Here is a 22,149-nt window from a genome sequence, read left to right as displayed (position 1 = left end):
GGGGAAGTGTGAGAAGCTCAGGGCTGGGCAAATCCTGCATCCAGCCCGTAGGGACACCTCTCTGTGCGCTGTGTGATACTCCAGAGTGGAAGTCTCAGTTCTAGCTTAATTTGCATGCACCCCTCTCTCTCCATTTATAGGAAGACCTCCCTGTAGTGAATAGATTGCTTCCTGTCTGCATGAAGGCATCTTGACACCCCTGGTGGCATTCTACATTGGGGCTAGTTAGAAAAGAAGGGGTGGGACGATAGGGGAGATCTGCTCAGAAGAAACGCTTCCATGAAGAAGCAGCTGTTGGGAGGAGGTTCCCTGGGCTTTGTGTAGCAGGAGCTGAGGCAGACTAATAGGGAAGGCTGGTGTCTTCCAGTGTCGTCTTCAGTTGTGGGGGGCTCAGAAGTGGTACTAAGGGCAGGTATCCCTGTGTCTCCTCAGGAGAATGAGGTCCTTGCTGATGGTTCCTCAGCAAGGAGAGGAACAACCACATATTTCCACTTTGAATGTCTCACTTCCCAGGTCTTCCCTAGTGACTGGGGTCAAGTCTCGCATGCTCTAGACCTGCCCACATTTTTCTTTCTTTGTTTTCTGCCACAGCCTCTTCTTTCAATTGAGTTGAATATCATCTTGTCTCCGTCTCCCACGCTTGTCTTGAGCCTACTCACGCTGTACCTGGAAACTGAGGACATTATGTCCTCCTACCAGTCACCTTCAGATCAGATCTGCTGACTTCAGCTGACCTTGGGCTGTGCCGTACTCTGACCAACAAGAATCATTAAGCAACAGATGCTAAGTCGAGGGGAAATTTTGATGAGGAGCTGAGCGTCTATGTGTTCTTAAGGTGACTCCCCACCAATTGCTTACTAATTACAACAGAATCAGTGGCAATTTTTCAGTGGAGAAATGGAACACCTTGATGAGATCATCAGCATTAAGCGGACTGATGAGAGCTGGGTGGCTGTCAGGCGCCTCCTGACAACACTCGCAGAAGGCAGCTATTCCAGCAGGGCACACGAACTCTCATTCGCTGGCACCGTGGGGAAACTGCACAGCCACCCAGATAGAGGGCCAGGGACGGCATTCTACTCAAGCATTAACATTTTGAGAGACAAAGACAAGCTGGGCATGGTAGCACATGCCTGAAATCCCAACTGCTTGGGAGGCTGAGGAAGAACCATATATTTGAGACCAGCCTGGGCAACACAGGCAACATAATGATATCCTGCCTCAAAAACAAAAAAAACAACAACAATAACAAACAAACAAAATGACAAAGTCAGCCTGGAAATGTTCCAGATTGAAGGAGGCTAGAGACATGGAAACTAAGCCTAGACTCAACAATATTATTGAAGGAAGTTGGCAGAAAAAGTTTAATAAGATAATAATGCAATATTAAGGTATTGCATCAATGTAAATTTATTAGAATTGAATATTATCTTGGGGTTGTAAGAAAGTATTCATATACTTAAGAAGCAGTAGTACAGTGTTTGCGGGTTTGAGACCATGATGTAAGTAACTTACCCTCCGGTGGTTTTGAAAAAGAAATATTACAGATAATGCATCTACCTAATGTAGAGTGTATCGGGGAACTAAATGCTAAGCAGGTGGGAGGCGGTAAAAGATTTGCAATAAGTGCACCGGGCAAAGGACATGTGTGTGATTTTCTTTGCACTATTCTCACACTTGAATTTTTCTATAGGTTTGGAAGTTTTTCCAAACAAAAGTAAAAAACTTACAGAGAAAGAAGCCAGTATCCACTGGATATCAAGCTTTGCACCAGGTGGTTTCCCAGGAGGAGAAACAGAGCCCTCCAGGGAAAAAGAGACTCACTGAGAAGAAGGCTGCTCCTGGGGCAGCTGTGGCACTGGTCCTCCATGGGCCCCGTGCAGTCACTGCACCTCTGGTGACAGGGCTTGCACCTGTGCACGGCCTCGTCCCAGTACTCGATGGTGGCACATTCCCTGTGAGCCACGCAGGAGCCTCGGCTGTTCATCTGCAGGCCTTCCCGGCAGGCTGTGCAGGTCCCGGCTGACGAGCAGGTGCTGCAGGACTCGTGACAAGCTGCAGGTGTGGCAGGGGAGCAGCGTGAGAGGGAATCCTTCCTCCTGGGGGCTTCTGGGCTTTGTGCAAGGGTGTGGATCATGAGTTGGGCATAGCTCTTGGGCTCTGGGTGGAATATTCTCATTGCAAAATGAGAAAGCAATGGCTCTTTTCCCTTCTCTGCAATATCCAGAGAGCTCCTCCCCACAGTGGCCACTTCAGAAAGATTAATAAAGCTTCTATAATTCCCTGATGGCAACCAAGTAATGGCAAGCAATTCTGCAGCAACAGCACAGTCACTCACGAGTGTGTGGCCTTTTCCCACCTCATCGTCCCTATGGCCACGGCCCTCCCTTCCTCCCACGATCGGTACACTAAATTGTAATTGCCACTGGCGTTTAGGAATGCACAGTGCCTAGGACAGGGCCTGGCATATAAAGCAAGCCCTCCATACATATATGTTAGACAATAAAATAGGAACAAGTCACTCCCAGCCCGAGGATTTTAGCAGCTGCCGCTCCTACCTAGTGCTTCCTCACAGATATATGCATACGTGGTCGCACATTGCCCCCTCCCTGTCGTAGGGACATCTTCCCGGTCTTCTCTCAAGTTTCTGCTCCATCACCTCACCACCTGCCCATCTTCCTATCCTCTTTCTTATCTTGTTTTCCTTTTTCCCTCCAACTCATCTTCTTTAGTGTCTGTCTTCCTCCATAGAACGTGAGCTCCATGCGGTCAGGAACTGTGCCCGTCTTGTCCTCTAGACGAGTGCATGGCCCAGAGAGGCCCCCATAAAGCATTCCCTAGACCAACAGGCACATGGGGTCATTCCTGCTGTCACCACCACCTCATTTTATTTGGATTAGGAAACTCCAGCTGGAGGTACTAAACTGGAAAAGGCTAGTAGGATCAAGAGCTGAATCCAGATCCTTAACGAGTACACTTGCTGGTTCCGCCCAGTGTCAGGAAGGAGCGAGAAGCCTTCTTGGGCTTTGGAAAGCCCTTCCCCAGAACGCTTCTCTCCTTCGCTGGAGAATTCCTCTGTTGATGGACAATTTGTTTTATGTTTCTGCTCCAGGATAACCATTTGCCTCTAAGAGGCAAAGAATCCATACCCAGTTAAAACGTAAGGAGGTGTAAATAATACAGATTGTTTCTGGAACATGTAGGGAGTCCCAAGAGGGAGGTGGCATATGGGCTGATGGTGGTAAGGAGGTCGTGGAGGAAGATGAGAAAATGGTCTACGGCATGGTGTACTCATGTGATGAACTCACAGTTGCCTACAACTTTAAGAAAATCTTCCACTTAGATTAGCTCAAGGGTTCATCCTCTCAGCTGGGAATCTTCACCTGAGAATCTTTTCTAATACCCATCACTAGAAAGAGGGTCCAGGGGACGTACAACTAATGAAACTGCATGATCAAACCTTACGTATGATTCATTTAAAATCAATCAGAACGATTCAAAATCAGCTTCCTTCAGGGATAAGTTTAGCGCAGGACAACAGCTCTGGCCCTAACCCAGGGCCCGTTTTGTCTTGGTAGAAAATGTCTCACTGGGCTCCCCAGAGTGTTGTGCTTTGTTGGGCATCCTGGACATGTTTACCTTTGCATTCCTCGGCCTCTACTTCGTAGTAAGTTCCCTCTGGACACACGTCTACGCACAGCCCATCGTAGAGGACCATGGAGGTGTCGGCGCAGAGCTCACAGTCGTCTGCCTTGGGGCCCCTGCACTGCCGACAGTCTTCATGGCAGGGGACACACTGACGCAAGTCAGGAAAGAAGCGGCCGGGACAGGACTGGTGGCACAGGCCGTTGAGCAGGAAGAACTCAGGCGCGCACTCTGGGAAAGGAAGAACAGTGAGGGATGCCCTGGAGGTTGGGGAGAGGAATTCGTGACCTTTGCCCGCGCTGGCCCATTGAAGTGTCTCCACTCCGGTTCTTCTGACCCGAGGGTACCAGTGCGCCTCCCCACCCCACATTCTCACTGTCTAACAGGCCCTCCCTGTGGGGAGGAGGCCACACACAGTGGCCTGTCATGGGGCCCTGGATTTGTGTGCTGAAATGACCTGCACTTCCAAGATGCAAAGGCTCCAGAAACTGTTCAGAAAACCTGAGCAATAGTTAGCAGATGCTTAAAACTGTACCAATGGGTCAGAGATTTAGCTCAGTGGTTTCGGAGCCTGTCTTGTAAATGCAAGAACTCAAGTTCAATCCCTGGTACCAAAAAACAACAACAACAACAACAACAACAACAAAAACTACCAAGCACATCAGGCTGAATTTAATACAAAAACACAGCTAAGAATTACTGGGTTAGTTAATTTTTTATTCATTAAGTAAACCAATGCATTGTGGGTTTATTTTCTTCATGATCCTTTTTTTTTTTTTTTTTAATTTCAAGGGGGAATCCTGGTCACACCCAAAGAATCACTGGATAGGACAGTAGATAAAAGTGAGTCTGGCTTATTTTGAAGAGGAAATTGGATAGCTTTTCTTGGGAGATAATTCAGAGAAAAAAGCTTGTTCATAGACAGAGTGGTATTCTCAGTCTTATAGTTACCTAAACCATTTTTTTCCCTTTTTTGTTTTATATCAATTGTATTTCTTTTTCGTTTTTTGAGACAGGGTCTCACTATGTAGTTGAGACCGACCTGGAACTCACTGTGTAGCCCAGGCTGGTCTTGACCTCACAGCAACTCTCCTGCCTCAGCCTCCCGAGTGCTGGGTTTACAGACTTGCACCACCACACCCGGCAAGCAATTGTATTTCTCCAGCTACCTTCATATTCTGTTGTTCACTACCAATCTCTCCCATAGATCCTGTGCCCAGGGCACAGACTTTGCCTTCTTACCTGTCTCTAGCATCTAGGCTGGTGCTTGGCATACACTTCCTGGGCGTGTATATGTGTGTGTGAGAAACCGTGTTCGTTGTGGCTTGCAGGATACACAGTGGAAAATGTGTATCTGATCCTCGATTTCTTTAGTGGTGGGCGTGGAGACAGACTTAGGAAAGGCAGAGATGGGTGAGTCTCACGGCCCCCTCCACACACAGCCTCAGCGGGTAGCCCCCCAGCTAGGGTAGCTCCCCGTTGTGATGCGCCTGGGTACCTTTGCACATCTTCTCGTGGACGCAGTCCTGACACTGCTCAGGGCAGGGCTTGCACACTCCCGCCACGGCCACGTGCCTCTCCGGGCAGCTCTCTAGGCACATTTCCTGGGCCAGAACGAAGCCTCCTTCACACGAGAGGCAGTTGGAGGCATTTCCTTCACACGCTCTGCAAGGAGAGGCGCAGGGCTCACAGGAGTCGTCCTGGTCATAAAAGCCCCTGTGTGAGAAGGGAGAGAACAAGGGAGAAGCCGTCAGGGAGACACACGGTTCGCACCTGGCAGAAGGCTGCTGAGGACTGAATCCCAAGGGCCGCTGCTGTTGTAAAACAAGTGAACCCATCAGAAATACTGAGGAAGGGCGGTTAAAAGCATGGCATGTACTGCGAACATGTTCTAATTAAGAAAAAGAACATCTAGAAAAATAAAACCGGGTTAGGTGTGCTCTTTAGGTGTGAATTGTTTATTGAAAAACAACAGCTGTTAATTTACATATAAGATAGTTATCGTCTGATTTCTCTAGTTTTTCTGAAGTCTCTATTTCTATTTCTCTATCCCCTAATCACTATTACTTTTTCCTTCTTACAGTCTTATTGTATAGTAGAAAATACCTTTTATTCGGTTTACTAATAACTTTTAAAACATTTAGTCCAGGTTAAAAATATTTTCACAAAGCTCAAAAGGGTTAACACCCTACAAAATTTGCTTTCGGATTGTCCCAGCCAACTCTGAAGGCTCCTTTCGGACGCATACCTGTGAGCAGAGGCTCCCAGCACCAAACAGCTCTTGAGTATCTGTGTTTGGCCGCTCTGTGTTTGGGCAACTGACTTTCTGCCAGGTGGAGTCTAATGTACTTCCGGGCGGCTAAATGAGGGCACCTCAGGAATCGCTCAGCGGTGAGCCAGCACGAGCTGTGAAACCCGGGCCGGCTCAAAGATGAGGAGACAGGAAGTGCGAACGATGTACGTCTTTGCAGGGAAAAGCTGAAGAGGGGAGCTGGAACTTTCAGAAGCAGGGAAGTCATGCGCCAGCAGGGGAAAGAAGGGAATCACAGCTGCCTGTTTAAATCTTTCCCATAATTAGCCTTTTATAATTCAGTATTGCCTCAGCAGAGCTAAGGAACAAACCACCTCCGTTCAGACTCCAGGCTAAAGCTGCTCTCTTCTCTCTCTTGCTCTTGTGTGGGGCAGCAGCCCAGGCTGCACTGTAGAACAGACTTCAGGCTGCACATCTCCCCACATCCCACTTTCTCCGGGTCTGGGGACTCCTGGGATCAGTGCACCCCTGGGCAGTTGCTTCTCATAGACAAGAGTCCAAGAGGGCAGTATTTGTTATTCTTTGTTTGCTTGCTTGTGTTTTGAGACAGGTTTTCATTGGACAAAAGTTAGTCCAGGCTAACCTTGAACTTGTGATTCTCCTGCCTCAGCCTCCCGAATGCTGAGATTAAAAACCTGCACTACCACACCTGCTGGACTAATTAGGAGCCTCTGCCTATCTTTTGCTAAATATCCCATTGGCCAAAGCAAGTCACGTGACCCAGCCCAAAACCCAGGGGCAGGGAAATCAGGTTCAGTTTTGCTTCTAGCCAGAGTTGCCATAGAGTTACAGCAGAAGTAAGCATGGACACTTGGAAGGGTGAAGAAATGCAGCAGAGAATGCAAACCAGCAGAATCTTCTTTAATTTTGATGCCAATGAAAGGCTCCCTCCTGTGTAGCATTTTTGTTCGGTGTTTTACTTGTGGATTAACTGTGATACATTTAGTCATTCTTCAGTCATTTACTTATTGTGTTCATTCTGTAAACAAAAATCCTCTGAGGCTGGCCTGGTCATGCACAACTGTAATCTCAGTCACGTGAGAGGCTGAGGCAGGAGGATCATAGTGTGAGGCCACCCTGGCAACTTAGAAAGATCTTGTCTCAAAATAAATAAAAAAGGTAGAGGACCTAGCTCAGAGGTCGCACACCTGGGTTGACTTAGTTTCCCAAACCACAAAAGAAAGAAAGAAACAAACAAACAAACAAATGCTTTTAATTATGCCAGGAAGAAATAAGACAAGAGGGGATAAAAACTCAGGTTTTTCAAACCTGCATTTGTTTATTCATTTAGTGCAGTAGTGGGGATTGAACTTAGGGTCTTCACCCTGAGACACATCCCCAGCTCTACTTTTATTTTTTATTTTGAGAAAGGGTCCAGCTAAATTGCTAAATTACCTAGGCTGGGCTCAAAGTTTTGACCTCTTGCCTCAACTTCCCAGAGTGTTGGGGCTATAGGTGTGTGGTCCCACATCCAGTTTACAAGTCACATTTTAGGGAGGAATGAAGAAAAAAATATGAAAGAAGAAAGCAAGTGAGGTAGAAGAAAAGGAGCTGAATAGTGTCCAGAGGAAAGCTGAGATTGATTCCTAGCATGGGGACTGGCCACTGGAGAAAACCAACCCATCTTTAGAGGGTGAGGCCTTTGGGCCCCATGGTCTGAGTACAATCTTCAGGGGACTTCCAATGGGAGGCTGGCCAGGGCCTCTGACTGTAGTTGGCCTTGTCTAGGCAAGGTTTATATCGGCAAATTCAACCAACTGCAGGTCATGGGCCATGTAAGGTGTGCCTGTACTCATCACCGATGTACCGACCTTTTTTCTTGGCGTTACTCTTTAAACAGTGCAAGTGCCAATTATTTCTGCAGCATTTGCATTGAATTAGGTATTGTAAGTAATTTAGAGATGATGAGGGTTGTACACAGGTTATATGCAAATATGCAGCCGTTCCATAGAAAGGATTTAGCTGTTCTGGAACCAATCCTCAGGGGATACTGAGGAATCTCTGTAGTGTTTGGACACTAAAGAAGAGGAAATCTACATAGAAACTGAAAACATGTAGCATGGAGAAATATTCAGGCTTTTATTAGGAGAGAGCCAGAAGATTGGGGAAGAAATGCTGAAATGAAAGACCTGGATTCAAGCAAAAAAACCCGAAAAGAAACCAAATGAAGTTCACTGTTAACTCAAAAATAAGTGCATAGAGGAAGCTGTTGGGAGGCAGCCAGAGGCAATATGCAAAATTGTTTTTATAGACTTTCATTTTTGTAGGACAGTTTTGGGTTCACTGCACAGTTGAGATGAGGTTGCAGAGATTTTTCATGTGCCTCTCTACATATGCAGAATCTCCTCCTCCATGATCAACAGCTCCCACTGGAGTGGTCCATTTGTTACAACTGGTCAACCTACTTTGAGACATTATCACCCAGAGTCCTCAGGCTACTTTAAGGCTCACTCTTGGGCTTCACATTCTATGGGGTTATGTAAAGGTATAATGAATGTACCACCATTATAGTACCCTACAGAGCAATTTCATTGCTTTAAAATCCTCTGCGCTGTGCCTAATAATCTCTTTCTCTCCAGTAACCTCTTTGCTGTCTCTGTAGTTCTCCCCTTTTCAGAATGTCATGTAGTGGGTGAAATCATATAGCAATCGTGTAGCCTTTTCAGGCTGACTTCTTTCATTTAGTAAAGTACATTCACGGCACCTCCTTGCTTTTTCGTGGCTTGATAGCTCATTTCTTTTTAGTGCTGAAAATATTCTGCTGTCTTGTGCTAAAAACAATTTAATGGGAGGCCATTATATCTGGAGAACTCCAGCACCTTGCCGTTCCATGTAAACAAACTGAAACCAATGTAAATAGTAAAAGCTTAACCAGTTGGAAACCACCAGCTAACCTCTAACTAGGAACTTCATTTTAACCAATTAAACATATATTTTTTTGCACTGTTTCCATGAGCACCTTATAAAGGTTTCCACTTATTTCACAGTGGGGCACTGGACCTCCTGCAGGCAGGTGTTATCCAACTTATGAGCCACAGCAAGCTCAGATAAACTTAATATTTTAATATGCCTCCGTTTATCTTTTAACATTAGACAATGCATTTGATTTATTCATTCACCTACTGATGTAGTTTTGACTCTGAAAGACTGTGTGTGAAAGGCGCCGTCTCCATGGTGATGCTCTTGGGAAGTTGGGGGGCCTAGGAGGAGCCTCTTAGGCTCTTGAGGATGCACTTTTGAAGTGGGCCAGGGAACTCCATCCAGCCTCCCCTTCTTCCCTCTTTTTGCTTCCTGCCAAGAAAGTCATCAGCTTTTCCCTGACACGAGGGCCTGCCACCGTGGGTGGCCTTGCCCAAGGCCCGAAACAGTGGGCCTGAAGAGAACAACCAAACCTTGAGCCAAACAACATTTCCTCTTTCTAAAGTGCCTCTCTCAGGTGTGCAGTCATAGGGATGGCAAACTGACCAGCGCGCCCAGTGAAGGCCACCCTCGCTGTCTCCGCAGTCCGGCAACTATGGGCAAAGCTGCTATTGGCATTGTCATTCATGTGCAGTGTTTTGTGCAACACAAGTTTTTAGGTGGTGTTTTCCAGAGAGCTATTTTGCTAAAATCAGCCTTCTCCACAAAGAACTGTGCTGGCATTTACAAAACATTTTGCTAATGCTTTATTTCACGATTGTTTCTATTTAAGGAGACACAAAGTTTGTTTGAAAAGAAATGATCGCACGTATTCAATTGTTCGATTCGAAGTACCCAGGGCCCCGTCAGTACATGTGGCAGCTGTACGGCTTTACAGCTTTACCCGCCTTGTAAAGATCCCAAGACAGTGCATCCAGGGCTTCAAAGGAGACTGTTTCTCTTCCACTCGAGTCTCGAATCCTCATATTTGGTGAATTTGAACAACACTTAGGTTGTTTTTTGGTTTTGCTTTTAAACAGTCACAAGAACGGTGTATGTTACACTCAAACTTCTTTGCTTGGTGAACATCTACTGCATTTGAAAGCAGTGGTCAGGAAGGCGACTGCTGAGCCGTTCTGATGCTCGTGTTACAGGGTGTGCTGCTTTTACAGGTCTTCCTGCTGTTCTAGGACTGATCACACCCTAAAAAGCCATTTCTCAGAAATAACAACAAAGTCTGCCAAGGCAAGATGAATACTATGCGTTCCAGTTTATCTCCTCCTTGTTTCTCTTGTAAATAAAAAGGCATTCCTGCTGGCTGTTGGTGCCCTGCTTTTGTTGATTTTGTTGCCAGGTCAGGGGTGAATCGGGGTTCAGCCTAAATCACTCCTTGAACGGTAGCCTCTCCCTGCATTTCCAGTTTTGCCTTCTGAGACTTCACATTTGCTTTCTTGTTGACTTTGGTCAATCGAGGTATGAAAATATTGAACGTAACATTGCAGAAGTTGGTACATTTTAATTGTGCACCGTTCTGAATGGTGTGATGAAGTCTTGCCAGGGACGTGAACTGTCCTTTCATCCAGTGTATCCACGCTGTATATGACACCAGCCTGTTAGTAGCTGTTTCTGGTCTTGATGGGCTGTGGCATCCCACGCTCGTGTTACCCTTATGTAGCAGCCCGGTGCTGTATCACAGCAACTGCGCCATTCACTTCCCTCATCTCATCACACAGGGGTCAAATCATCTCTTATCCTCACAAGAAGGTGAGAGCTGGGAGTGGTATCATCCACCTGTCATCCCAACGCTCTGGGAGGCTGAGGCAGGAAGGAAGACTGCACGGTTGAGCCTAGCCTGGGAAATTTAGTCATTTAGTGGGACTTGAAAACAAATTTAGTCATTTAGTGGGACTTGAAAACACAAAATAAGGGCTGGGAATGTAACCCAGTGAGAAAGCTCTAGGTTCCCTGTCCAGCAACCCCCACAGAGAGGGAAAGAAAGACAGAGAGTGAGCTTTTGTAACATGGTTATAATTGTTCTATTTTATTGTTAGTGTCAATCTTTTCCTTTGCCTGATTTATGTTAAATTTTACCATAGGTTGCATGAGAAAAAATAGTGTAGTTACACACAGGGCTTGATACCATCCACAGAGGGCTCTTGGACTGTACATCCCCGGGCTAAGGAGACGCGATGATGCTCTGCTCCTCCAGAGACAGGATGGGGAGGTGTAAAGGATGCACTGTGGCTAAGAGATCGGGAGGGAAGTCTTGAGGAAGTTTTCTCTCCTCTCAAAAGGGAGCTGCCTCTGGTTATGTGACAGTGTGGGCGGGGACACTGGGAAGGGAGGCAGAAGGCAGGAGCTCTGGAGAGGAGCAGGCTGGAGAGGACAAGCCTAGGAACAAGAGCAAGATGGGAAGACCCAGGGTTCCCGGAGAACTGGAGGCTGCAAAAGCAGCTCAGGCCTCATTTTCTAACTTCTTGTTATGTACGATGAGAAAGGCTGTTAGGGCCTGGGTCACTTTGCTTGGCATTCGTTATTTACTGCTGGAAGTTTCCTGATGTATTTTCCATTGCTCCTCACTTCTGTTTTAGGGAAATCCCGGAGGAGGGACAGCTGAAGGGAAAACTACAACCATTATAAACCAGGGGTGTGAGGAAACCGTGGAGTCCATAAACAGCTAACCGGATGTTATTATTTATCTGTTATTTTCATCTACTGTAGAAACTGTAGTTCCCTCTCACAACCTTACCTTTGAAATGGTGGAAAGAAAAAGCAGACACACTTGGTCATTAATAGGAGGTGGAAAAAGAACACGGCCATGCACCATGATGCTGTGGTCGCCGGTGGACCTGGTCTGAGAAGGGAGAACCACTCACCCTCCATGAGATATCCAGGTTTGTGCGCGTACTGTCTGATGTTGGCAGGACAAAACCGCCTGAGGACGCATTTCTCGGAACACAGCCCCACTGTTGTGCATGACTATATTTTCACCAAGGTAAGGACACGTGCACAGAACAGGCACAGGGAGAAGGCGGCACCCAGCCTCCGTAAGTGTCAGCTGCTATTACCAAAGGGGATCCAAGCCAGCAAAGGACATTTATGTGGACACTCTAACCAAGAGGAAGAGCTCTTTGGCAAGCAGAAAGGAATGGCTCGAAAGGTATCATGGAGACTGAACAGCCAGGAGCAAACGGAAGAAGAAACTTACTCAGGGCAGCTGTGGTAGCATCTGCCTTCATGCAGGAAGAGAGGCCGGTCGGGCTGACTGTGGCACTTCGTGCAAAGGTTGTCCCCAGAGCAAGACGTGCAGTCCTCTGGACAGTTCTCACAGCTGCCACTCCTGACGGATGGCCACATGCCTCGGGGACAGGAGGAAACACAGGCCTGGGCCAACAGATATGCACCTAGAAATCCAGGAAGAGGGCAGAGAACGTCACCACACGTTCTCCCGCGCATCACCCTGACATGCACTAGGGCTGCGTTAAACCTTTCAGCGGGGAAAGTTTCCAGCAGTCTTCGGGTTTAACAAGACAGCTGTTAGTGACGGATGGCCACATGCCTCGGGGACAGGAGGAAACACAGGCCTGGGCCAACAGATATGCACCTAGAAATCCAGGAAGAGGGCAGAGAACGTCACCACACGTTCTCCCGCGCATCACCCTGACATGCACTAGGGCTGCGTTAAACCTTTCAGCGGGGAAAGTTTCCAGCAGTCTTCGGGTTTAACAAGACAGCTGTTAGTGATGCTAAAAGAATGCTAAGTCTTCCGGGATGAGTGGGCTGTTTAGAAAGGAAATCGAGAGCAGCAGGCTCTGGCCATGTGTCTGTCACTGCTTCCTGACAGTAGGTGCGGGTCGGGGCAGGCTCCCCTCTGCCCGCTCCGTCAGTCTCGCTGATGTCCTTGTCTGGGCCTCCCAGCTGTGAGGCAGCCATGGGCACAGCGGGATCCAGGCTGCTCTCTCCTCCCTGTCTGGTAAGGAAACTGACACTGGAGCAGCCCTTGAAACTGTGTCCCCCTCTAAGGGACAGGGCAGCTCTTTGTGTAATCAACGCCCCCCCAAAACAACAGATGCTGGTGTTAAAGAAACTGATTTTAAAACCATCTTTAACTGCAAAATTCCAAGAAAATTTCTTTCAGATTTTTGGTGTGGAGTTTATTTTATATGATTATAATCTTGGCCCATGTTTTATTTAAATTCCATGTATCGCTTTACATCTTGGCCCATGTATTACCATTATTTTACATCCTAGCTTGCTACACCCTTCGTCCTTTACTTCCCAACAGCTCAGTTGCTCGAGGTCAAAATAGGAAAGGGTAAACTCCAGATATAAAAATTCATAAATCACTTTTATTATAGTGTACTGTTATCATTTTTTGACTTTGTCAGTTGTTCGTCTCGTACTGAGCTTAATTTATAAACTAACCCTCATGGCAGGAACAAATAGGAGAATGGTATATGCAGTGCCCACTGCTGTTGACGGTCTCAGGCCTCCTCCGAGGGTCTTGGAACATATCCCAAGGATACAGGTGGCCACTGTTCTAACATCACATGTTCCGGTACTGCCTTCAAAACAACCACTAATGGGAGCATAACATTCTTTATGTGACAGCACCACACAAATAAAACAGCTTCCTATTTCAGGGAAGTTATAGCATTTACAGTTTTTGTAATGAGGACAATGATGATTTACTGTGCTGCTGTGTTGTTGATCCTGTTCCCTGCTCCCCTTCCCACTAAATTCAGTCCCACTCGGTACTAAAATGAAGAGGAAAGACACGCAGGCTCTTTGTCCACACTTGCAATCTCTATCCTATTTTCGATAGTGCCCTTAAAAGAGCAAGGGAATCCCTAAAGGTATCAAGTACCCACAGACCCTACCAAATTCTGTGGCCAAGTCAACCATAAGTGCTTTTCGGTTAAAAAACTTTTTTTTTTTTTTTTCAATTCAAAAGCAAATGTTTATTCCTGGTCAGCGTGTGGGTCCTGGGTGTCTGCACAGTAGCCACTGGGATGAGAATGACACTAGAACGAGGTCCTCCAAGCCCCTGTACACAAAGATACCAACGCGCAGGAGTGACAGCGACTGAGATCCACTACGGCGCCTCCTGCCAGGTGCTGCACTGACCTTTTGGACATGAAGTACACAGAGCTGCAGACCCATTGCACGTTTTACAGGAAGAATCGCAAGGCTGATGCTTTCTCAAAACATCTGCATGGGAAAGAAACAAGTCAGACTCCTCTTCCGAACAGGCTCATAGCATTAGTGTTGGAAGGGCCCTGGGGATAATCTCACCCCCTCCCTGCCCCAAATAGAATCTCTTCGCTTTTACCTTAGCTAACTGCTGGCACTTGTCCATTTCCATTATTTGATTTTATTCCTGTTTTTTGTCTTTTAGAAAACATTGTTATTTTGGGGGGTACCAGGGATGGAAAACATTATTATAAGCATAAAATATACTGTATCTTGTTTTCTGAGGAACCATGCTAAATCAGGCGTTGCCACCCAATGGAAACACTGAGTATATTTATCTTTTTAACTTTAATTTTTTCAGTACATGTTTGCAGTACATAATGATGACTTTCATCGTGGGGAGCCGGTAAGTGTTCTGAACACACCTTATTCTCTCTACTTCTTCTTAATTGGCAACTGATTAACAACACTTTCTTTGCAACCTTGCAGGGATCAAGAATGTGGCATCTGACAGGACCATCTTTAAAACGAGGAGAATGTGTGAACCAGCAAATATTAGTTCTTTCATAGATTCAAGATGTGTCTGAGTGTGTGTCTGTGTGTGTCCACGCATGAACAAGTCTGCAAGTCTCCAGTCATCTTCTTTGCCAAGCGTCTTAAAGGACAACTTCTCTTCACTCCGAAGTGATCACGGAGAATACATTGTGCCTCTCGTAGAAAAAAAATCAATTTTCTTTTTTGTTCTTCAAAAACCAGATTACATTACTGGTCAAAGTTTGGGCCATGTGTCCTTCAGAGCAGCCACTATGGAAAGCAAGCTAAATTCACCCCACCTTACATTCGTCCCAATGGATTGCTGCCCAGGGATATAATCAGCCAGCCGTGAGCTTTCCGGTGGGCGGGTCTTCAGCAGCCCCCTCCCCGTGGACGCACCGCTGACTCAGCACACACTAGACGTGCCCCCACTTCTTTCTAAGAGCATCGCCCAGTGGACTTTTCCAGGAAGCCCCTCTCCAGCTCCACAGGACAATTTCAGAGACCCATGGAGAAGCCTGTCTGGCCTCACTCGATCAGTGCATGTTGAGATTATGACTAAATATCAGGAAGCAGGCTGACGCACATGGGAAATTAGAAACAGAAGCTGTAGCACAGAACAGCTGATCCGAGTGACCCAGACGCACAGGCAGTGGCTGGTGTCTACTGCCCCCTCCATCACCACCCCTGCTCCTCTCTCCCTCTCTCTCCGCTTCCTTCCTCGCTCCCTAGGAGTTGGTAGGGATGGTTCTCCAGTCACACCTGCCTTCAGATCCCAGCTGCGCCACTTGCCAGTAGGGTAACCATGGCTACAGCGGTTACACTCTCTGAGCCCGACTTTCCGAGTCTCTAAAATGAGAGGAGACGCTTCCTTCCTTACAGGGGTGTTGTGAAGACTGAATGAGCCTGCATGCGAAATGCTCGGAGCAGCGGCTCAGTGGCCATCTGCTCCCTGTCCTGTTTCCCACGCCACTGTGGAGGCTCCTTTTATTGACCCTTCCTTTTCCTCTGCTTTCCTATCTAGGTTAGCGCCAAGATGCATGGCTTGGCACTTACGGGTAAGGGCGTAGACACAGGTATAGAGGCGTGAATGTAGATATGTAGGTATGCACACACACATAAAAATACACGCAAATGTAATCAAGCACACACATGCACACACTTGCCCAGGCTGCCATGCTGGTTTTTTCCGAGCGTACGACAAAAGCTCAGGATTGGTGAACCTTCCCACCCTAGGAGGGAGGATCTGCTAGGGACTCCGCAGCACACGTTGGCCATGCTATTGACATAAAAACGGTTCCCCAACATGACCTGTTCTGTCCCCTAAGGCCCCTTTCCACCTGAGGAAGTCAGCCCACAGGAGAAGGCCCCAGAAAGATCGCACACGGGCTTACTGAGTGGGGTGAGAGACGTAGTTCAAACGAGGATAACAAAATAATATTCACCGTAGTGAGCACCTTGAAAATCTGTCGCCTGTACAGGCCACTGACTTTCTTTTGATCTCATTTTGTACTACAAGTTCAGATTCACACATTGATTTTAATTAATTTTCATATTTATGAAAAGTGTATACTTACACATGCGTATTTATTTATAGTTGCATATATCTTGCATGTTGGCTATATTGTACGAAGAAATCAGCGTAGAACGCTGCAATGCCCCAATATGTCCACCAGGTGGAGCTCTGCACTAGCAGTTCACAACAATTTTCATTTCCCCAGCTACAGTGATCATAAAAGTTAAACTGGAACAAATAAAATTTGACCTTAATTATAGTTTCCCTTTCTAGCCACTCCTGAAATTCTACACTGGGCAGGACTTTAAAAAGGAAAGGGAAGAAAGGAAAAGAAATCTCTTCCACCAAGAAAGTATAGTGTCCATCCTTTGGAAGTGGCTTTAGTTAAACCATGAAGTGACAATAGCTAAAGCCAAGGGTTCTTTTCATTTTGTTTATTTACTTTATTACCTATATAATAGTCACAAGGTTCCAGCTGGATGGAAGGTATATGCTGTGAAATCTCTCACTTCTTCTCTATTCTTTTAAATATAAACATTCACACTGTTTATCCCCCGCTCATCCATCCATCTATTCGCTCACTTATTGGTAGTGATCAAGGCCATGGCCCGCTACGTGCCAGGCAAACGTTCTACTGCTGAGCTACATCCCAGCCCCTTCCCTCTTTTTTTGACTGAGTCTTGCTCAGTTTCCCAGACTTGCCCCACTTGTGACCCTCCTGCCTCAGCCTGCGGAGGGGTTTTGGGACAGGCATGCGCCGTCGCACTTGGCTCCAAGAAGGTCTGTTTTGTTTGCCCCTACTGGGACCTTGAGCTTTTGAGGCAGGTGCGATGCCACTGAGCTAAATCCCCGGCCCTAAGAGGATCTTTTTGGTAGCTTTTCCCAGGTGCAGTGGCTCAGTGCAACGGGGATGGCCTCATACAGTGTAGAAATCTCCAGGGCTGGGTTTCCTCAGTTTCCCTCAGTGAGCACCCACTGACACTTGCTCTTGGCCGCTCCCCTCTCCATTTCTCTCTTAGGACTTCAGCAGCCCCACCGTCCCTCCCCCAGCACCCTGGCCGGCTTTTCGTGAGGCAGACTCTACCTCTCGGCCGGCGGCAATGGTTTTCTCCCTGCTTCCCTGTTACCTCTTTTGATTTGAACTTTCCACCTTCGTCGCTCCTGCAGCAGGTTCTTCACCAAAGATGGGTTTGTGGTGGACACAGCTTCTTTTTATTAAAAAAAATAAAGTGTTTTTTTATAATGCCAAAAAACATAAAGAAGATAAACTTCACCTATAATTCCACCACCCAGAAATGGCTGCTGTGTTTACTTTGATACATAGATTTTCCATCTTTACATGGGATGTGTGAGTATAATTACATATACATGTTTAGTCATTTACACATTTATATACTAACTGCACTGCTTTCAACTTACATACCTTATGGGGACTTTCTTTTTAATTTCTTTGCAAGCATCATTTCTTTTTGTTTGTTTGTTTTTTGTTTCATTTTTTCAACTATGTAGTTGAGACTGACCTGGAACTCACTATGTAGCCCAGGCTGGTCTCGAACTCACAGCAATCCTCCTGCCTCAGCCTCCCGAGTCCTGGGATTACAGGCATGCGCCACCATTCCAGGCTCAAGCATCATTTTTAATGGTTTGCATATTTATTTGTATGAATCATAATCCATTTCGTCTTACACTTTGGATTTTGGTTGTTTTATGATGGTACATAAAGGTGCTATCAACACCTCTGTAACCACCTGCCGCGTTATTTGTTATCCCAAATCACCATTATTTGCTGCCTTTTTTCTGTTACCATTTTCTGCAGACCCTGTATTATACGTCAGACCCACTAGCTGCATCCTTTTATGAGTCAGGGGTTGCTACTTTGTAAAGGAACGAATGTGCCAGGTTTTTAAATGAATGAGGTCAAAGAGTTCAAAGAGGTCAAAGAGGGGATAGGCCAGCTTTTAAAGAGTCGTCTGTGTTCTGGAAGACTCATGTGTGTCCTCTCATTGCATTCTTAAATGACTCTGTGAAGTAGTTTCGTGCTCTCATTTTATGGATGTAGAAACCGAGGCTCAGAGAGGGTGAGAATCTCACTCAAAGTCACACTGCATCTGAGTTCAGGTGTGCCTGACTCTAGAGTTATTCTTTGCTTTGTAGTGTTCTGGGTTGAAGGCAGGGCCTTGTGCATGCTAAGCAAATGCCGCACCACTGAGCTACCCTCCCTGCCCTGGGCCTGCCTACCTGTGGGGTCTACCTCCACTAGAGAAATTAATACAGTGGAATTTTAAAGTGGCTTGAGAGGCCCAAGCCATGATGTGCTGGTGAAACAGCTTTCTAGAAAAAATAAGCTTGATTCATAGTGCTGCCAATTTCTGTGGTGTAAAGAACTCCCACAGTTGCTGCTTTCAAGTCACCAGGAGCTTGGCAAACCACTCACAAAATTCTGGGATGTTTAACAATCAGTCTGAGTCAATGTAAGTGGCTCACTTCTGTCTACACATAGAGAGATGAGTCCTTCTAAAAGTCAGCTTTCTGTGGCATCTTGAAAGATCTTAAAGTCCTTATTATTATGCAACCACTCCTCACAAATAAGGACTTTTTGCCTCGACCTGTGCATGGCTTTCATGTTTGTGAAAGACCCTGGTATTCCAGGCTTTCCCCGAGCCTGGGAGTAAAGATCAGATGACAGGACAGTGACAAACTGTTAGGATGCGGTGAACGATCAAAAGCTAATTCCCCGTGTCTGCGTCTTGCAGGTTGGATTCTCCGTGGAATATGTCATTAGGGCCTGCTCTACACGGTTTTAATCAGTGGTGCAATCGGTGGGTAGGGGAATTTTTAGGAATCACCGGCAGGACTTCACTGCACTGCTGCGGGGGGCAGGGGAAAGCCACCTAAGAAAACCCAAATGCCTTCCCAGTGGCGGAGGTAACCACTTCCATTCCCAGGAGCAGCTCCAGGACACAGGCGGAAGCCGCGCTCTTCTCCCACTGCTGCGGTGGCAGCATCTGGACACTCTCCACGGTGTGAGGCGGCCCATCACTGCCGGAGACATGCACCGTTCGTGCGGTATGAGTTTTATTTCTGCCCCTTAGACACACTGGACCAAGGCATCTTCACTATACGTTAGTGACAGGGGGTGGGGAGGATTGACAACCTGTGTCTGTGTGGTGACCTCGGTCACCGCCAGGGCAGCAAGGCGAGCAGGGCCTTCTCAGGTTGCTTGGTCTTGGTTGCTCCGATGTGTCCTGTAGTCCAAGCCCTTGGACTGTGCAGGAGGCCTCTCCACTCTGTCGGTTGTGGACGAAGGATCCTGGCTGTTCCGCCACTGCCTCTGTCTAAAATCCTGGTTAACCACAGTATCGAAAAGGAGTTCGGGGAACTCCGGCTGTGTGTTTAATTTCAGAGGCATTTTCTCAACTCATGCTGACCTGGGGTCATATGCTGCGATGCAATTTTCGCGTGTGAAGATGATCTGATTGTTTCCACTGGGGAGCGTCAAGGTGAGGGAATGAACTGAAATTTGCTTCTTTCTTACCTGAATTTCAATATACGTTTAAAACAAAAACCAAAGCCAAGAAAATCCTTGCTGGTACCACCTAGGCAACTGCATTCTCAGATAAATGCTCTGTAATCTGTCTGGGCTTCTTCTAAATTGACCCAGAATGACTGCAATCTGCTTTCCATCATCCGAGAGGTGTGGCTAATTAGTGCTTGCTCTCTGGAACTTTCTACTCTCCTGTTACACTCCTGACCTTGTTTTTGAAGGAGAAAGAAGCAGGAGAAAGATGTAGGCATTGGCTCCGATACTCCCGAGGCTTTCTGGTGTGCATCTTCCATTTACTATCCATTGCAGGGCTTAAACTATGCTAAGGAAGCTAAGCTACAGCGTCACCTTGCTTGGTGAATAAACTGGGTTTTCTCTTTGCTAACGCTCTGCCTGTCTGAAATGGAAAAGTGCGGCTATGGCATTGACTTTATTGCTTTTGTCCAGCCATGAGAAACATTCTCATCTGCTTCGCACATCCCTTATTAGTGTGAATGCCCCAAATGGAATGAATCCTTCCTCTCTTCGAAAAACATTAGATTGTGATCGAAGGGAAAGTGGAGTGGTGGGTGTGGTGCTTCGACAAAGGGGAACAATCAAAATCTGATTTTTGCTTGCACAATGCGTAGCCCAGTTGAAAAAAACGTGTGATCATGGGGGGGACCAAGTCCGCTTTGACTCTTGGCTGTTTGGATCTGTTCATCATCTGGGCGCCAGATAAAATACAGATGTTCTTAGCGAGAAACACAGCACCAGACCATTTCCCTCTTGGCTTGCGCTGCCTCTCAAATGCCTGAATGCCAGACAAACTCATTTGCAGCATTTTGGTTCAGCTATAACTCATGGAAGATATCCCACTCTGGGCCGAATACTCCTCGCTAGCTCTGTCTCTGAGACAGGCCCCATGTGGTCCGTGGCTGCTGGCTTCGGGACGGTCTGAGTGGCTCTTCCTCTAAGTCATACAGGCGAAACTGTTACTGCAGACAGCAGCCTGAGACCTCTCTCTTGCCCTGCCCTACCCCTCGGAGCCCTTAGGGGACCTGCCCTGTGTGGTCTTCTTCAGCTGCCATCGCCTCTGCATTGCAACGACCCCTGAAGCAAATGAGCCCTTGCCCCATATCAAATGGACAGCACCTTTTGTTTTTGTGAGTGTCCCTGCATAGAATGCATGTAGGATTTTCTCCAGTAGGAAGAGGAATTTGTTTTGTGAGCACCTCAGACATGGAGAGGTCACCAAAAGCCTGTAACTGCCTTGCAAGGAAGCTCATAACCAAGGTGCAAAGGTGAGGCCGGCCCTAAAGGCTCAGGGAGGAGGAAGACCTGCAGGTTTTCACTACAGCTGCCCAGCTTCCTCCTTTACCCTCCCTCCTGCACCTTAGAAGATCCCCATTTCCTCTCTACAACAGGGCGGGCACTGATCAAGGTAAGCTCAGGTGCTGGCGAATTCGAAGGCTCCAGTACCTTAGGTCTACCTGGAAGGCTCCTTTTCCATAGTGCAGAGACCCATGCGCTTAAAGAATGATAGAAATTCTGATGTCTTCTTTTTTTTTTTTTCTTTTCCTTCCTCCCTCCCTCCCTCCTTCGCTTCCCTTTGCTGAGGATCAAACTTGGGGCCTTGCACACGCTAAGTGAAGTCTCTACCACCAAAGCTACATCTTTAGCTTTGAAATTTTTATGAGAATTTTTAAGTGGATGCCGTTTGAGTCATTTCCCTTAGTGACAGTGGTCATGCTCCTGGGCCACCTCACCCAGGTAGAAACTCAGGTAGCCAGGCCAATCATAAAATGCCCCTTGGCTCAATATGATGGTTCACGTCTATAATCCCAGCACTCAAGAATCTGAGGCAGGAGGATTGTGTCAAGTTTGAAGCCAGCCTGGGCTACATAGTGAATTTAAGATGGGCCTTAAAAGAAAGTGAGGCCCTATTTCAAAACAAAACAAAGTAACCAATAAATAAAGTGCCCTTTGGGACTGGCTGTGGTGCCACATAGCTCTCATCCCAGGCGCTCAGGAGGCAGAGAGAGGCAGGAGAATCTCAAGTTCAATGCCAGCCTGGGCAACTTAGTGAAACTCTCTCCAAATAAAATAAAACGGTCTGGAGATGTAGCTCAGTGCAAATGTGCTTACCTAGCATGCGTGAGACCTTGGGTTTAATCCCCAGCACCATCAAACAAAACAAACAGTGAGTAAATAAATAGCCCTGCAGGGATACAGCTTCCCCAGCCAGATGCCAGCTACATTTCTTCCCCTGCCACCTCGAGCCCTGCCACCACCACCACCACCACCACCCCGCCCCCAGCAGCCACACAGGACACACCCAGCTGTTTCTCTGCCGTATTCTATATTGGAGACTTTTAAGCCCAGGGCTGCAGAGCGAGGGAGGCCCTGCGGGCGTCTCTGCTAGGCACCTACCCTTCCCAGTCTCGCCTTCGGCGGGGGGCCACGCGTGGCCCGCGCACATCCCGCGCTGCAGCCTCCGTCCCTCGGCGCAGCTGCTGCACTCCGCCC

General features: G+C 47.1%; 1 protein-coding gene across 1 annotated transcript in view; it reads right to left on the bottom strand.

The window, feature by feature from the left end:
- The window catches only part of Pcsk5 (proprotein convertase subtilisin/kexin type 5), a 410,777-nt gene that overhangs the window by 22,232 nt on the left and 366,396 nt on the right, over positions 1 to 22,149 (bottom strand). The window contains exons 28-35 of the mRNA XM_033757658.1: positions 22,054 to 22,146; positions 17,711 to 17,719; positions 17,225 to 17,305; positions 13,982 to 14,065; positions 12,063 to 12,258; positions 5,144 to 5,361; positions 3,640 to 3,876; positions 1,825 to 2,055 (exon numbers count right to left, since the gene is read on the bottom strand). Of these exons, the coding sequence (XP_033613549.1) occupies positions 1,825 to 2,055; positions 3,640 to 3,876; positions 5,144 to 5,361; positions 12,063 to 12,258; positions 13,982 to 14,065; positions 17,225 to 17,305; positions 17,711 to 17,719; positions 22,054 to 22,146 (1,149 nt within the window). The remainder of the gene's footprint in view (positions 1 to 1,824; positions 2,056 to 3,639; positions 3,877 to 5,143; positions 5,362 to 12,062; positions 12,259 to 13,981; positions 14,066 to 17,224; positions 17,306 to 17,710; positions 17,720 to 22,053; positions 22,147 to 22,149) is intronic.

The sequence above is a fragment of the Fukomys damarensis genome, unplaced genomic scaffold (assembly GCF_012274545.1).
Source record: "Fukomys damarensis isolate Sample0158 unplaced genomic scaffold, DMR_v1.0_HiC HiC_scaffold_31, whole genome shotgun sequence".
NCBI lineage: Eukaryota > Metazoa > Chordata > Mammalia > Rodentia > Bathyergidae > Fukomys > Fukomys damarensis.
The sequence above is the reverse complement of the archived record's forward strand: the minus strand, read 5'-3'. Positions and strand labels throughout refer to the sequence as shown.